Here is a 17185-nt window from a genome sequence, read left to right on the forward strand (position 1 = left end):
CGCCCCTGGCACGCGGCCGCGCCGGCCCCACGGGCAGCGCCCAGCTGGCCTCTGCGGGGCCTCCCCCTCCGCCCCTGCCGCCCCTGCCACCACAGAGCGTGGTTTCGTGCGAGGCAGCTGCTGCGAAAGGCGGACGTCCGGCTGTTGGTACTGGACCGGCCCGAGACTCAGTTTACCCCTCCTCGGGGCGGGAACGAGAGCGACAGCAAGCGTTTGGCTCATCCCAACCCCCCCCCCACCGTCTCCTTTCCTCGTGGATTTTCTTTAAACCGTCTTTCTTCTTTTCCTGCCCCTCCCCCGCCTTTCCAGAACATACCACCGGATCGGTTTTCTCACGGCACAGCTCGTTCATTTAAGCCAGCGCCCGGCACCCACGCACGGGGTGTGGGGGTGCAGCAGTGAGACACAAGGCAGGACTTACGAGCCACAGCCTCGTGGTGGACCATCATCCCTGCCGACCTCTTTCCCGCTTGTCCACTGTCCTCACGGCCATGCTCAACCGAGGCTCATTCCAGGGGCCCCGGGCCAGTCCACCGAACGCGTCTGGCTGTGACCTCACAGCTCCCGACGTCCAGGGCACTGCTCACCGCCGGCCCTGCTCCCCCTGTTGGAATGCCTCCCCCTCCCACCCCCGTCCACCTGCCCCTGAAGGCCCCATTCACCGCCCCGCGTGTGAGCCCTGCTCCAGGCCCCCAGGCGGATGCGTCACCATCCGTGAGTGACACTTCCTTCCTGCGCCTCCAAGGGGACTCACCGTATGGAGGCACGTCTCGGTTCTCTCTGCTGGACTCTGATCTCCCCTGGAAAATGCACTTCTCTCCCCCGGCCTCGGTAGGTCACGTGAGGGCCTCACACCTGCACTTAGCTCTCCGACCGGTGTGTTGCCGGAGGAACGAACAACGTTTCCTCATTTCATCGAGTGTGTGGACCGAGACCTTCCACCGGAGAGCAGCTGTTGTCGGACGAACAGCTCCTCACTCGCAATGGCAGCAAAACGCCGACTCGTTTCGCGGGTGCGGGGCCCGCGGCTCCCGTGATACACCTGTGGGCAGCGAGTCTCGGCGGCAATCTTTCCTGAGAACGGGAGGGTACGTGGTTCTAGAAAGGAGAACAAGACCGCCAAGGACAGTCTCTGTCCCATCGGGCGGCCCTAGGCGATAGCTCGCTCTCCTAGAGAAGCCTCCACACCACTCTGTCTTCTCAAGAACGGAAGGGTGAGCGGTGGCTTTGCCTTTCTGGCCTTATCCCGGGGCCTGCCCGGATGGCACGCCCGGTCATGGTTCCTGGATCCCCTTTCTGGCTGAGTCTGTGAAAATCCCGTGGTTAATCCCGGGTGAAGGTCTGGCCCGACAGTGTGGGTCTCGTCTGTCCTTTGTGGACGGCTCTGCGATCATGGAGAGACCGGGCCCTCGAGGGCATCGGGGAGGCCACCAGGTCTTCCTCCTGCAGGGGGAGGCTGCGGCTACCGCAGGGACCCTGACACAGGTTTCACTGGGTCTCTTTTCTTCCCATCTCACGCTCTCCCACAGCGAGCAAAGGTCCTCTTGCTTTCTGAAAGGTTAGGTCACCGGTTGCCCTGACTGGCTGCTCCCCCCGATTCTGGGGGTGGGGTGTGGTCAGCAGGGGGTTAAATCGGGGTGTGACGCTCACGATGACCCTAAGCCCTAGAGCCATGGTGGACCCTTGGCCTGATTTTAGGTTTGGAAAGTGTTCCCTGGGGCCACTCGTGATTCCTAAGGCCACTCCCGCGTGAGGGCCCCCGGGGAGTGGGGAGTTGGAATCTGTCCCTTGGTCAGGCTGGATTCCCAGGGAGCCTCTCGCAAGGCACACGGGAGAGGCGGCAGGCCAGGAGGGGCTGGGTGAGCCGCCTGCGCCACCTTCTCCAAGTCCCCGACCCACCGCGAGCGGTGCCTCTGCCCCGGGGTCTTCCTCCTCCCAGCCCAGGGTCCTCCTGGGTCTCCTCAAGACCCTGCACAAAAGGCCCTTCCGCCTTTCTGACAGGCTCCCACGGTCGTGACAGATCTGTCTTCCCCTTGGCGAGCTCCCTGGTGTCCCCAACCACCTGTGCTGTCAAAAGCAGCATTACTGCTGCCCTAACGGGACGGTGGGTTCTGGCTGCACCCGGTGGGCTCTGGCTGCACCCGTAGAGCCGCCTGCACCTGTTAGCGTCCTTGCCAACACCTCTGTTCCAGGAGACTCTGGCCTCGTGGCAGGGAGAGAGAACTCCCCGCAAGTCCATTAATCACAGGACCAGAGTCAGTGAAAGGTAATCCTTTTTAAAATGTGAGTTATGGCGCTTTGTAGCGTGTGCCATTTGTCTGTGTCTGTGTGGACGGGGAAAATGCCGGGGCGAGTTTATTAAGCAGAGAGTGTGCTCTCTGCTGTCCGCGGGCCCCGGCACACGGCAGTTCCCTGACACGATGCATTTCGACGAAAAGGTTGATCAGGCGCCCAGAGTTGCTGGTTACCAAACGCGGAGCGGCTATCTGAACACGCTTGGCAAGCTGGCCGTTTAACTGTCGGGGGTCTGTGTCTATCTGAACCCACCTTGCTTCCGTATTCATTATCTAAACTATGCGAGGCGTATGTATTTTCTTGGAAGAAAGCCAAACAGCTTTGGAAATTGAGAGCCTTCTAGAACTCTGAACCAGGCAGGTACGGTTTAGAAGGATAAAAGGGATCAGAACGGTCAGCCACAAATTTGAGAAGCCTCACTAAAAAGTGAAAGGAAGGATTCTTACATTTCTTTCCCCTCTCCTACCGACCAACGGCATTGCCGCGTAGCCACAAACCTAGGCCGAATGGGACGAAATGGAAACCTTTTCATTCACGTGAAATGGATATATAACATGCACAATCTTTCGTTCCCAGTTCTAAGGTGTCAATATAAACTGGAGAGAGAAAACTCATTGTCTCCAGACATCCTTCTTAAAAAAAAAAAAAACTCGCAGCAACTGCTACACGGACAAATGACAATACTGTCCTGGTGTCTCTGAGGTTAACCCCTAACGGCACTTGTGTCTATAGGGCTCAAGCCAACAAACATTTATTCGGCGTCTGCTTCTCTAGCTACCCCACATCTTGCTGGAGTCACCCCGCCGTCCCTCGAGCCCTGGCACGGCATCTCCTCGATATTCAGCAAGTGGGTGAATGCTGCGTGTCCACGTGGGAGGTACTGGTGTTCCCGGACAGCTTAGCATAGTCCTGGGCACAGAGTGGGCATCCGAAAAATGCGACCGAGTGTGAAGGAAAACGGACAGGACCTGCAGGAGGTGGTGGCCTAAGCTCAGGTGGGTGACGAGCGGGCACCTGGGCCTGCCTGCTTCCTAAGGCAGAGGTGAGTCTGGGCCCGGGGTGCAGACTTGTTCGTGGAGTTTGTGGGGTTTGTAGTCCTGGGTCTGTGATCCTTTCCTTGTCAGTCCACCACAGATCTAAGGGGGCCAGTCCCCTGCCAGGGAGACCCCGACAGCCCCACCGTTTCCAAACAAAGCTCCTCTGCTCGCATTCCGATTTAATTCATTTTTATCAGGCGTTTTGAATGACGCCCTTCCTCTTCCATTCTGGCGAACGCTTAAAGTTACATTTGTACGACGTTACATTCGCACACACGCCTCTTTCGAAAGCCAAATTCCAGGCCTGAGCGATTGGCCGCATTCCATTAAAAACGAACCTTAAGTAAATTCGTTGAGCCAATTAAGAAACACCTTCACCCAAGCGGAAGCCCTGGTGCCAACCGTGTTCAGAGTTGAGTTGCTGGTTTTCACAGCAGATGGCAACAGGGAGCAGAGCGAGGCCCTTTCCCTTCCCCTTTCCCCCGCCCCCCATCACTTTGGGGACAAGAAGGGGACCAGGGACCTATTGCTGGAGGTCCAGGAGAGGGGGGGCGGCATCAGGGTGCAGGACGCGGCCTAGGTGGGGGACAGCGGGGAAGGGAGGAGTGGAGGCTGGCGGCCGGCGCGGCGCAGGTCACCCCGCAGCAGCGCGCGGTGCCTGGGGCGGAGCGGCCGCCTCTGCTGGGCCGGGCGCCGGAGGCGCGCACGCGGGCGCTCCCGCTGCCGGCCGCCAGGGGGCGCGGGCGGGGCCGGCGGGGGGGCGGGCGCCGCGGAGACGGGTCACCGCGCGGCAGGGGCGGCCGCGGCGCTGCTCCGCTCGCGCGCGCCTTCGCCCCGCGCCCGGGATGCGGCCGCCCGCCCGCCGCCGCGCGCCGCCGGCGCTGCTCCCGCTGCTCACCTGCTCGCTGGGTAAGTGGCGGCGGCCGGGAGCCAGGGCGGGGCGCGGGCTCCCCGCGCGCGCAGGGCGGCGCCGGGCCGGCAGCACGGCCCCAGGGCCGCGGCCCGCCCCGCCGCCGGCCCCGCGCCCGCAGCAGCGCCCCCTCGCGGCGCCCCGCGCCCCCTCTCCGCCGCCCCCGCTCGGCGGCGCGGCCCCCGCCGCGCCCGCCCGCCTCGCGGCTTCCCGCCCCCTCCCGCCCCGCGCGGGAGCCGAGGCGTCACCCCCAGGAAGCGCGAGGCGACGTGCAATCGCAAGAAACTTTGGAAGGAGGGACGCGGGCCCGCCCCCTGCCCGCCCCGCGCGCCGCCCTCCGCACGTCCCCGCCCCGGCCCGCACCTCCTGTACCCCGTCCTGCGCCCCCGCCACCTTCCCGCACCTCCCCGCACCTCCCGCACCTCCCCGTACGTCTCCTGCGTCCCGCGCGCCCTGCACCGCCCGGCAGCTCCCCGCATCGCCCCGCACCTCCCCGCACCTCCCCGCCCTCCCGGGCGCCCCGCATCGCCCGCGGGGCCCGGAGATTGCGCCCTGTGTCCGCCGGCCCCCCTGGGGCTCCCTGCGGGGCCTGACGGACATGCCGTGATCCCCAAGGCTACGAGGCTACGGCGACGCCGACTGGGCACCGGGGCCCCTTCTACGGAGTCCCGGGCCCGGGAGGGGGACCGGTGTCCCTGCGCCCGGCGCGCGCGGCCCCGCGGAAGCCTCCGAGCCTGGGGTCTTTCTAGGGGAGACTGGGGAGCCCTCCCGGGAACAATGCGCGTCCCTCCCCCGCTGCCGCTCTGCTCCTTTCCTTTTTCCCTCCATTCTTCTAAGAGCATTTTCTCCCCTTTATCCTAAAATGTCATAAAAGTTTTTTAGAATCGTTGTAATTCACTTCCACGATGAGATTTGTTCAAGTTTGAAAGCTTGGGGTGAAAACGAGTCCCTTTGCAGTGTTCCCAGGGTTACTGTCTCACCCAGACTTTCGCGTTTCCGGCTTGAGAGGCCGTGATTTCAGACGTTTAGAAATAGCGGAATGGTGCAATTTGGGAAGAGACGTGGTGATGTCGCCTGTCGCTGTTTGGTAGCCCACGGGGACCTTTCCTGCTCGTGTCCGTTCGGATGTAAGCTGTCGGGGTGAGGACCTCGTTTGCACACCCCGTCCTATAGGTGCTCCGTAAGCGTGGGAAAATCGAGTGGGATTAATTGGTAGTTAATTGTTCCCAGGCATGATTAAGCAACAGTGTAATTAAAAACGTGCAGCCACCTTGGGCAGCGAAGGCTGTAAGGGACTGCGGCGAGCCGCTGAACTTGGCGGAGGACGTGCGCTGCGGGGGCGGGGCGGAGGTGCGGCCGGGGAAGGGGGCGGGGCCGGCAGGGGCGGGGGCCCAGGTGACTGCTCGCTGCACAGGTTGGCTTGCTGCCTGGAGTTTTGCACCTACCCCAACGGGGTGGGTGGCAGCTGAAATCGGGATCCTATTTATAGCCCTGCACTTTATGATGCTGTCCTGGGGACATAATGTCTGTACATACTATGGTCAAGGTATGGGCCGACTGGCCCGTGTGTATTGCTAGGTGCATCTACTTTTCACTGCCCTCGGGGGAATATCCACGCTGTCCCAGCTCTGGAAGACACGAAAGGACACTCGGGATGAACCGAAATGTCAACACATTTTTAGAGACGTCTCTCTCAGCATGGCGAAGTTAGAAAAGCACAATAAATAAGATGTGAAATGTAGGAAAAGTCCCCTGAGACACGTGACTTTGCGAAGCGGCTTTCAGGGGTTGGTACGGGCAGGAGGCTGTATTCTTCCAGGTCTGAAATAAACCATGAGTTCATGTCATTGAACTCTGATTTGATGTTTGGGGGGGGGGTGCACCAGGATGTAAAACGATGTGGGACCCGCTGTATAAATCTGCAAATCGAGGTTCTTGCAGTCCAGCCGAACCAGAGAGTGTGATGGGAGGTCTGAGGCGCGTGAGCATGCCCGGCAGTTTAGAAACACATGCGACATTCCCTTATCAGGTCGGTTGGCCCGACGGCGGATGTTGTACTTTCCCTACACACCGTAGCATGTACGTTAGGAGAAAAGTCAACATGGAAAGTTTATTTTAAACCCATATGATTATACAGACAGCATTCGCTGCAGTTCCGAAGTCTGGGGCCGGCTCTAGAATCAGAAGGTTGACCCGCGCCCATCGGTCAGCCGCTGTGTGCCTCCCCCGCTTTCTCATGTGAGGTGAGAACCGCCACCTGCCCGCCGTCACCCTTAGCGCCCTCTCTTCCTGACCGAAAAACCGCGTCCATGTGCAGGACTGCTGTGGGCTGAAAGCCACAGGCCGAAGAAGCCCTGACCCCAATGAGACCGCGTTTGCAGGCGGGGCCTTTAGGGAGGTGATTGAGGTCAAATGAGGTCCTGAGGGCGGGGCCTTAATCCATCAGGACTTTGTCCCCATGAGAAGAGGCATGCCAACAGACACGAGACCCCGCAGCACAGAGAGAAGACAGGAGAGAGGTCTGAGCAGAAGCCCACCCTGCGGCCGTCTGCGCCTTGGATTGCCGGCCCCCGGAGCTGTGGGAAGCACATTTCTGCTCGTTTAAGCCCAGCTCTGTGGTCTGTTCCGGCAGCAGCGTTGGCAGACTGATGGTTTCGGGGGGTGCGTGGGCGGTGGGGGCCTGGGGGTGGGGGCGGCGGTATGTCCAGTGAGCGGCTCTCAGTGGCCCTTGCAAACAGGGTCGTGGGCGAGCTCTGTGGGGGTTTTGGCTGGGTCTCGGTGCAGCTTTGCAAGGTGGCTGACCTGCATTTAAACAGAAAAATGTTGTCCTAGTTTATACATATATACATAACATTTGTCATTTTAATCATTTTAAGTGTATCGTTCTGTTGCATTAAGTACCCGGATTTTTTTCCTAAAATTTACTTTTCATTTTCGTGCGTGAGGGGGGGTGAGGGTGATGAGCTCAGCTTGGACAAGTTGAGTTTGGGGTGCATGCGAAGCATTCGGGTACATGCCAGCAGGGCCATCAGCTGGGTCTGGAGCTCAGAAGAGGTCGGCTGGAGAGAGGTTTGGGGACAATGTGAGTAGATCTTGTTTTTTTTAAATGACAAAGCCTCGATGGACAAAATAAATTCATTTAAGCCTTTATTCACAAGGTACGTGCGCCAAAGATTTGGAAGGAGTTGGGGGAGAAGGTCCTTATCTGTATGATGTAAAGCTACAGCTTTAGGAAAAAAGCATGTGAAAGTATGATTAAATAAGATCTGAGTGTGTCTCGAGTGTAGCAGGGCCGTTTTCTCCAAGGGCTGTGACTTATTTTCACTCCTGAAAGAATACTTTATGATCCGTAAAGGCGATATGTTTTAGTTTACATTGTCGCTTCCCGCGAGGAGCTCAAGGCTCCTTACACATCGCGCTGGATTTATCTCGTCCAGATCCTTGAGGAGAGATGCGGGAGCTCGCTTTTCATTTATAAGAGGAAGGGAGGAAGGTGAGGGAACTAAATAACCAAGGCCTGCTGTGAAAATCGCCATGTTCAGTCCCCTCGAGAGTCTGTCTGGCTGTTCACCCCAGTGTGTGTTGGCCGGTCCCACACGTGAGAATCACCGCTGTGTCTTTAAGGGGCCCCGTTAAGCTCCCCTTGTTATCTGGGTTCCGGCTCCGGATTTTTCTGATTCAAAAGACCCCAGATGAGGCCTGTGGATTTGCATTTGTAACAAGGCCCCAGGTGAGTCGTGTGTGTTGGCAGAGGCGAGGACCCTCCCTGCCCAGGCCGCTCTAGGCCCAGGTGTAAACCGGGGGGCGCTGGGTGATTTTCGTGCACATCTGAAGAATGGAAAGACGCTTGCTGGTAGCTTTGTCTTGAAAGTGATGTTAGGGGCCGTTCCGGAGAGAGCAGGGTGTGGGGTCAGGGCCCAAGAGTCGGCAGGCGGGCAGGTGTTCCACCTGGGAAGGGAACCAGACCCCCGTGGTTCACACTAAGCAGTCTCTCTCTGGCTCCAGCATCGCCTGACAGGTTTTCAGGCGCTGTCGGGGGACGCAGTGTGTGCGGCAAGTGTGTCTAGCATTCGGGAGTGGGTCGTGACAGCAGAAGGTCAGTTCCTACAGGAGTCAGGCGCCAGGTCGTCACAGACCGTGGGGTGACTCAGCAGCACCGATGGCTGCTTTTAAAACCCACCTTTGTGTATTGCAAAAAACCGGATGCCCCGGAGCGGAGCGCACGTTGTCTTCATGAAGTTGGCCTGGCGGTTCCCGGTCGCGTGGACTCTCGGTATCATGCTTCTGTGCGTCCTGGAGGACGCTGTGTGGCCCGGGGCTCCCCGCCTTTCACCTGGGACGCAGCCCGTGGACCGCGTTGGCCATGGTGCTGTTTCGAAGCTCTCCCCAAACTCCGAGCTGGGTGGAGGCCCCTCCTCTCCACGTCCTGAGCGGCGTGTGGGGTCTCGTGTCCTTTAAGTCAGATACGACTCAAAGGAGCAAGTTTTCCTCTTTAAACAGATGTTTATTTCCTGTTTCTTCCCGCCTCCCGTTTACTGTCTGCCTCTGTAAATATGTAAACGTGGCACTTGGACCGTTTTGGTCCCGGCAAACTTTGTCGCCCAGTGCGGAAAAATCCGTGTGACAAACTCCGTCTTCGCGTCCACCTCTTCGGCGAAACAGGACGTGTTTCAGAGGGCACAGGGTGTGTCGCGGTTGGCGGAGTCACGTTCGTGTGCTCACTGTCATGCTTGGGTGGAGGCCAGGCCTCCTCACAGCCCGTCTCTTGGCCGGGTCACTTCGTAAGCGTGGTGACAGGCCTCTCTCTGCCCACAGGTGTGCCCTCAGCGGGGCCACCGGGAGGACGGCCCTCGGAGCAGGCGCTCGCCCAGGAACCTGTTTTGCGTCAGACCGTGGTGTCCGGGGGAGCTGCTCGCCCCTCGTCCCTTGTCCCTCGTCCCCGGCACCACGTGTGGCTCAGATGCACACACGGCCGCTCTTTGATTTTTCCATTGAACAGTTGAAAATATGAATTCATAACGATAGCGACAACAGTTGCTAACTCCCGGAGCACTTAGCGAGCGCCAGGTCCTGTGCCAGGACCACGACACACGCCGGACCATCCGGTCCTCAGCCGCTGGCTGCGCTGCCTCTGTCCCCAGCCACAGCGACGGCTCCCGCCATTCTGTGGTCGGGCATGAAGCTGCGACCCAGCGGGTCCCAGCCCGGGGACAGTGGGTTTGTCTGAGGACAGCCCTGCACCCTGTTCCCCCCGCTCTGTGGCCATGGATTATCTTCAGAGCGGGGAGCTGGAACCTCTGACCATGCACTGTGGCTGCCGTGCGTCCTGGGGCCCAAGGTCCCCTCCACAGACTCGGAGGAAACCTGGGAAGCTCCAGGAGCCGGGCCATGGGGCACAGCTGTGCCGGGTGACATGTGTTGTAAGTAGGTCACAGGAAAGGAAGTCAGGCCCCAACGGCTGCCTCCCACAGTGTGTCAGGAGGAGCGTGTGACGCTGAGCTCCGCGGGGGCACCGGCTGCCAGCTCCGGGTGTGCGCTGTGAGCCCTGGGTGTGCTCTGTGAGCCCCGGGTACGTGCCGTGAGCCCCGGGTGTGCTCTGTGAGCCCCGGGTGCGCGCCGTGAGCCTTGGGTGTGCGCTGTGAGCCCTGGGTGTGCACCGTGAGCCCCGGGTGTGCTGTGAGCCTGGGTGTGCTGTGGGCCCTGGGTGTGCACTGTGAGCCCCGGGTGTGCGCCGTGAGCTGTTTGGCTGACGGAGCCAGGGGCCCGGGTCTTCTCCCCGCTGCTGGCTCGAGTGCAGGGTGCGCGTGTACCTGGGCTCGGCCAAGACTGACGGTGTGCGACCTGTGACCATGTTTGCCGCTGGCCGCAAGGCCGCCACCACCTCCGGGGCTTGCCACGCACGCCCAGCTCAGCCTGGCTAACCCTCACGCGTTCCTGCAATCCTGGCGGCCCCCCCAGAGGTGGGGTCGTTTAGGGTCTTAGCGTTTTTGTTTTTTTGTTTTTTTTTTTGCCTCTTGCCTTGTTTCTGTGATAGACGTTCCTAGGAGGGCTGGGAGGGCAGATCCGGGAACAGGAGCTCGGCAGCGAGGGGCTGGGAGGTTGTGCCGTCTTTCCTGCGTGGGGATGGGGTCCCGTCCTCCCTCCCAGGGACAAGAAACAGCTTTTGATCAGTGCCGCTTAAACGCAGGGCAGTGAACCCCTTTCCGGTTTTCTTGCCCTCCGGGGCGTAGGCAAGCCTGTCAATCTTTAGTCTCAAGTCTGTCGTAAAGTCGCGATTTCTATCCGGGGACAGATGTGCTAACACATCCGTCGGCTTAAATCATGTAAAGTTGTCATGAGGAGGTCTTATTTCTATTGCCTGCCCTGGTTCCCTGTAGCAATTTCACAGGAATTCACGTCAAAGATAGAAAAGGGAAAACGACTTTGAAACAGCACTTTGGCACCTACGAGCATGACTTTTAGCTTGCGATATTTCTCCTGCCGCACATTCAGGCCTCGCTTTCCAGAATGCTCTTTCCCGGGGAGCCAGGCAGCGTACCTGGATCCCCGGGGCGGGGCGGGGTGGGGGGCGCCCACTACAGGGGGGGTGCCCTCGTCAGGGAGAGGAGGTGACAGGTAATTTCTTACCCCCTTGCTGCCTTTTCTTGCTTTCCTCCTCTCTGCGTAGTTTCTCCTTCATCTCCTCCCAGCGCAGATGTCGTTGGTGGAAATGCCGAGCGTGAGCCATCACCCTGGGATCAGGCTCTCGGGCGCTGTCGCGTGCTTGCGGTGCCTGGGTGGCTTCCTCCGTTTTACTTAGGTTATGGAAGATGAAGCCGACGAGTGTCTTTCCCGTCATGTTCATCTAATGGGGACGGTCTTGCCTTCGGATTGGCTCCTGTGCCTCCGAGGAACTCCGATGCAGTTCTTATGATAGAGCTTTAAATTTCTTATAATTTATTTCTGCCCTCGGAAAGGGATTCTTAATTTCACAGCACAGTGACGGGGAGAAGTGAGAGGTTTTTTTTTTGTTTTTTGTTTTTTGTTTTAAACTGCAGGCCTGTGTATTTTTGGCGAGAGCTCGACTGTAACTTGCCCTGTCCTTGGCTAAGCCCTGTCTGAGAGAAGGCGCGAGGTCTTGAGTGAGACCGGCAGGGAGCATCCTCCCTCTATGCCATTCCCACTTGGGACAGTAACAGCGTCAAGGAATTTTAGCTACTTATTCGTGAAAGGTGACGCGTTAGTCATGTTCAGAGCCGGCGCCAGAGGAAGACACTTCTCCTTCAGCAGAGGGAGTCTTCACCGTAACGGGCCGGGGACTTCTGTGTTGACACGTGTTTCCATTTCAGTTCGCCAGCTGGCCTTGCAGAAACGTGGCATGAGACCACGCGCTGGTGGCTGGCCACCAGGTCCCTGGGCGTGTTAAGTGGGGAGGGTGATCTTTCTTAACGGGAGAGGAAGCAGGCTGCAGCCCGGGGGCGTCGACCCCCACGTGGGCACTGGCTGTCAGTGGGGTTGGCGGACATGGGTTTTGGCACCAAAGTCGCGTGTTAGACTGGCCAGTTTTTCTTTCCGCCAGTCGTCAGAATGTTAGCATTTTTTCCTGGAATTCTGTGGTGCCGTGTGATGTTCATGTGTCGTGACCTCCCCGTATGATCTTTATTAATCCATTTTTGATGTCTTCTTGAGGGGTGTAAATGTACCGGCCAGGTTGGAGGTAAATAAAATAAGATAATCCAGAAGTTAGGTACCCAGAAGCAGAATTTAAACGGCGAAATGGGGTTTGGTGTTAAATCTCTTCCTTTCTTCTTAGAGCTTCGTGAATGATTTGCGGTTTGGTGTGTGTGTGTGTGTGTGTGTGTGTGTGTTTGCGCGCACAGCAAGCGAGAATCCTAGTGACAGTAAGGGAAGAGTTAGGGCACGACTGCTGCGTTCTTTCGAGTCGACGCTGCCGCGTGTACAGGAGTGGACAGCCAGGGCCACCGTGGGGACTTGGGTTCGTTCATTCATTCACTCACTCACTCACTCACCCGGTAAACGTTTGCTGACCGCCTTCTGTGTGCTGGCCACGTGCCAGGTTCGGGGATAAATGATCAGGAAAACCACATTCTTGCCTCCTGGAGCTCGCGATAAACTCCTGCATAAGACAAGCAATAAACAAACAGCCCTGCGTCATGTCCACCAGCTGGGGGTGGGTGGGGGGCGGTCAGAAGGGTGGGGCCGGGATGCGCCCTTCCTGCGGGTGGTCTCAGGAGGTGGCCGCTGCTTGTCGAACCCGCTGTCATCTGGACCCCCCCATGAGGGGTCCGTCCGGCTTATATTTCGCTTTCATTCTGGCTTCGGAAATGTCACCCTGAAAGTGGAAATGACTGACCCTCTTCCGTCACCGGCTTCTGGGTGCGAAGGTGCCCTCCGTGGTGTTCCTTGAGCAGGTGTTAGTGGGGAGGGAATCGGAGTGGGCCACGGGGGTGGGGCGGGCAGCGGCCTCCCGGTGGGAGGGCCTCGCCGGCCTCGGGGCGGGCCGCCCTGGCCCCTGGGGCCGCCGCCCTCACGCCCCGTGCCCCGGGCCTGCCCCGTGGAGCTGCCTGGCTCCTCGCACTGCATGCTGCTCTGTGCCATTGCCCCTTTGTCCTGGAAATGCTGGCCGAGGCAAGCACACTCCGAGAGGTGCTTTTGAGAAGTGTCTAAAGTTAAGGTGATTTTTATTGTCCAGTTCGACTTCCTGTTCGCTTTCTCCTTTTGCTTTATATTTTCAAAGTGTTACTGTTTTATCGTTATTATTATTATTATTTTTATTATTATTATTTAAGGTAGAGACTAAATGTGTCTCTAGGGAGATCTCGCTGTCTCTGTCTCTCTGTCTCTTCCTCTGGGCACTGACTCGGAACACGAAATCTTTCTAAACGGAGAGTGGCTTCGACTCCGCCCGCTCTCCTGGCCGCCTGGCCTCCGTAGCCGCTGCCGCTGGACCCCACACGCAGGTGACGGTGTCTACACTGCACGTGGGACCCCCCGAGACCGGAAGCTTGCTCCAGATTTCGCTGTGTCGCTGCCAGGCTCTGGCAGTGGTGGCGAGAGCGAGGGTTTGTCCCTCTTCCCTCGGGTTCTCAGGAATTCTCCTTTGCTTAAGAAGTGACAAGAAGGATAATCTCTGCGATGTCTTAAATTCAATTAGACGGCAGGAGGGGGAGAGAGAGAGACAGGCGTGGTTAACCGGTTGTAACCACCCCTGGCCAGCTCCCACAGACAGCCCAGGCCGCCGTGCGTCCACCCCCAGGTGTCTAGGAGCTGGCCACCGGGAGCCAGCACACCTGCCGATCAAAGTAGTACCCACCTGTCCCTTACAGACTGTGCCCTGTGCCAGGACTGGCCCCCTTCACCGTTCCCTGCTCCCCCAGCCCCTTCCCGCAACCTGTAGCCAATGTAAATTCTTTCAGAACAACTTGCAGCTTTCTTCCCCAAAACGTAATGTGCAACGGAGCCGAGGACGGTGGGCTGCGTGCGGCTGCTGGTGGCTGAGCCCGCACGGCCCGCTCCCCTGCTTTCCGGCTGGAAGGTGGCTCAGTGACCCCTCCTTCCAGAAGAGCTGTCGGCCTCGGGCGTGGTTTGGCACCCGAATCGAGGTTTCTAAGAAGCTGTGTTCTGGGTGCATCTGTTTTATGGTTTATGCCTGGGGACGACAGGGGTACACAGACTCTCACGTCTTTGATGTAGTGTGGGCTTCACACTGATCCATAATTTTAGGTCCCGCGACTCAGGACAGTGCGGCTGCTTTTAGAACTGAGCAAACTGTGTCTCGTTAAAGTATGTTTTTTTTTTCTTTTCTCATTTTAGCCAAAGTGTTCAACGTGAGAATGAATCTTAATGTCTAATTTTAACATAAAAAATGTTTCTTTTTTCCCCCCAGCTTTTGCTTTGGCTTCCGAAGAAGTAAAGAAAGAGGCCACGCAGTCTAAGGTACCGATTCTGACGCTCAAATCTGTTTTTCCGTGTGAGATTCGTTTGCGTTGTCTTTAATGGGAGTTGTAATAATATCATCTTACGATAGTTCTCAAGTTTCTTTTCTTTTTCAAATGAGTTAATGGCATGTTGGTCAACGTGGATTTTGAATCCCTAGCAGCAACCTACAGATGGACTGGCTTTAAAAAGAAAGAAAAAAAAAATCCCTCAGCAGTTGAAACGGACTTACTGGTTCCTTTTTCATCATCTCCCTGGGAGCTCTCCAGACCCGTCTAAATTTTACCGTGTGGGCTTTGCACCAGATCAGCTCAGTCTGTGAGAAGGAGAAACATTTTAAAATAGGAGTTGTTGTTGTCGTATCAATTAGGGCTCAACTGACTCCGTTTTTTTTTTTTTTTAACCCCATAATTAGTGCAAAAGCATTTTTAAGAGGATGTTTCTTTTGTCGATAGAGTATCATCTGTGCTAACTGTACTATGGGATTCACACACAGGGGAAATAATAATTTCTTATGGTTTTAAGATCTTTTGTGGTTCATTAAGCACTTTTGGACATCTCATTGAGTTCGATTTTCCCTGGTCTGTTACTGCCCAGCAAAGCAGAGCTTCCTACATAAAGCCAAGAAAATCGCCCCTCAGAGAAGCTCAGGGGTTCGCCTGAGGTCATGTGACTGTTAAAAGGTGAAGTCAGAATACAAATTTTCTGAATCCTTGAATTCCTCACACAGCAATTTTATATTACACATCCGTACGCATTCTAACGTGCATGTGCGTGCATGTTTATGCGTGCGTGTGCGTACATGTTTGTGTGTGTGTGTGTGTGTGTGTGTGTGTGTGTGGCAATCACGAGGGTTATTTATGAAGAATTTAAAGTGCTACCCAAGCGTTATTAATGGGAAACTAAAATGTTGTATAATGAATCAGAAATTGTAGCACGTTCTCTCGAACGCAGGCTTTAGCTGACCTTTTCAGACGAGGGGCTGTCTGTCTCCTTGGCTTTGAGCACGTCGATAGATGTAAATAGAGAAGGGGGGACTGCATCTTTGTGGCGTTTTCCGTGCCCTCGACAGGAGCCACAGGGCTGGAAAGCCCTTCGCACCGTGAGTCGAGGCGGCCACACACGCGTCCCGCAGACCACGCCCGGGCCGGGGGGACGGAAGGGGGGCTCTGTCCGAGGTCCTCTAGCATGTGGGTGGCCGGGGACGGGAGTCGCGGCTCCGAACGGTCACCAGGTGGCTTCGGGTGGTCACCGGTGTGTCACTCGGCCTCGATCGGGACCTGCCCGGCCGTCGCTGCTCAGAAGTGGCCACCTGCGTCCTCGCCCCGCTTCCGGATTGGTCACACGCCCAGGCAGGGCTGGCCCCCCCCCCCAATACTGGCTGGCGTCAGGGGGCCTCACGTCACGTCCTGAGTGTTGCCGGTGCCCCGTCGTCCTGCCGGGGCCTGGCCTCCAGCGCAGGCTTCGCTCGGGGCCGCCGGTCCCTGTGCCGTCCCGGGATCTGACCGTTCAGGGCGCCTGCCCCCCGTGGCTTGTGCGCCAGGCCCTGGGCGCCGCCTCGGCCCTGGCCGCGCCCTGTCCAACCTGCAGCTTTGCCCGGCCTTCTGGTTTGTGGTGGCGTGTGACACTGTGTCCTCTGCGCCAGGGGTCTCCGGCCCCCGGGCCGTGGACCGGTACCAGTCCGTGGCCTGTTAGGCACCGGGCTGCACGGGAGGTGAGAGGCAGGTGTTCGCAGCCGCTCCCCAGCGCCAGCGTCCCGGCCTCAGCTCATCGGGCCTCAGATTCTCATAGGAGCACCGGTCCCTGGTGCCACAAAGGTTGGGGACCGCTGCTCCATGCCACGGACTTAGAGCTGGACACTGGAGCCAGACCACGGGGTCCCAGCCCTGCCCCAACACTGACCGGCTCTGGAGCTCCCCGAACCCCTCGGGCCGTGGCTGCCTGGGCGAGACGGGTGACAGGGCTATTGTGCAGACTGCCTGTGTGTTCACACCTGTGCGCACGTGTGAGAATGCATGTGCACGTGTGCGCGTATATGCGTGCACATATGCGTATGTGCGCGTTTGTGTGTGTGCGCGCGCGCCTCATGGAAACGGCCAGTCGGCATGCTGGGGCTTGGTGGCCAGGAGAAAGGCGTCATTCTGGTTGCGTTTCTTCTGGAGTCACGGAGATCCGGGGGTGCCGGCTCCTCTGAGCCGCTTGGCCTGCGTGCAGCGAGGTCGGGGGACTTCCTGCCTGTCGGCTGATGAGGCAGCTGTCGGTGGGGGTGTCGTTTTTGGCTTATTCGAAACACGTGCCCATCTCGTGCTGCGGGCCTTCTGGGCACTGCCGGAGGACGGCCGGACGTGCATGTCGGGAGGGAGAGCTCAGCGTTAGCCTTCGGCCGGTGGCTCCGATGACTGTGGCCGCCGAGGGCAAACGCGTCCCCTTTCCCGAGCCTCTGCCGTCTCGTTCGTGAAAGGCGAGCGTTGGATCGGATCATCTTCAGCGCATTGTTTTTTTCGAGAGGGCAGTCGAGTGGTGTTAAGGACACACACGTTGTCACGCGACCGTCACCGCGGTCCGTCCACGTAACCCCTGTCGCCTTGCAGAACGGGACCTCTGCGCCTGCAAAGTCACCACCCACCTCCTCCCCCGGCCCCTGGCACCCTCTCTTCTGCTTTCTGTCCATTCTGGGTGCCGCACTGTGGTCGTCCATTTGTGACTGGCTTGTCGATACGTTACCCTGTTTGTCTGAGGTCAATGAGAGTAGCTCTTTGGGACACACCGATTCCGGCAGAAGCCCAAACGGTGTTCCGATTAGGGGGTGAAGGCGCGGGGCCGTGAGAAGGAGAGGGGACAGTGACAGCCGCAGAAGGAAGGCATTGCCGTTGGTGCGGATGACGTAACAAGGTGACGCCGGTTCCTAAAGGAAGTTTAGCATTTCCCGTCCTGTGGCCATACTGTCTGCCCTCTCGTTATCTTTGCCAACAGTCGTTGAGCTTTCTACTAGGTTTTTCTTTTTTTG

At 58.1% G+C, this 17185-nt stretch overlaps 1 protein-coding gene across 1 annotated transcript in view; it reads left to right on the forward strand.

Moving 5' to 3' along the window:
- Positions 1 to 4108: 4108 nt before the first annotated feature.
- The window catches only part of B3GLCT (beta 3-glucosyltransferase), a 57810-nt gene continuing 44733 nt past the window's right edge, over positions 4109 to 17185 (forward strand). Inside the window, exons 1-2 of the mRNA XM_036228420.1 lie at positions 4109 to 4241; positions 14129 to 14178. Of these exons, the coding sequence (XP_036084313.1) occupies positions 4178 to 4241; positions 14129 to 14178 (114 nt within the window). The 5' untranslated portion in view covers positions 4109 to 4177. The remainder of the gene's footprint in view (positions 4242 to 14128; positions 14179 to 17185) is intronic.

The sequence above is a fragment of the Rousettus aegyptiacus genome, unplaced genomic scaffold (assembly GCF_014176215.1).
Source record: "Rousettus aegyptiacus isolate mRouAeg1 unplaced genomic scaffold, mRouAeg1.p scaffold_m13_p_11, whole genome shotgun sequence".
In the NCBI taxonomy this organism is placed as follows: Eukaryota; Metazoa; Chordata; class Mammalia; order Chiroptera; family Pteropodidae; genus Rousettus; species Rousettus aegyptiacus.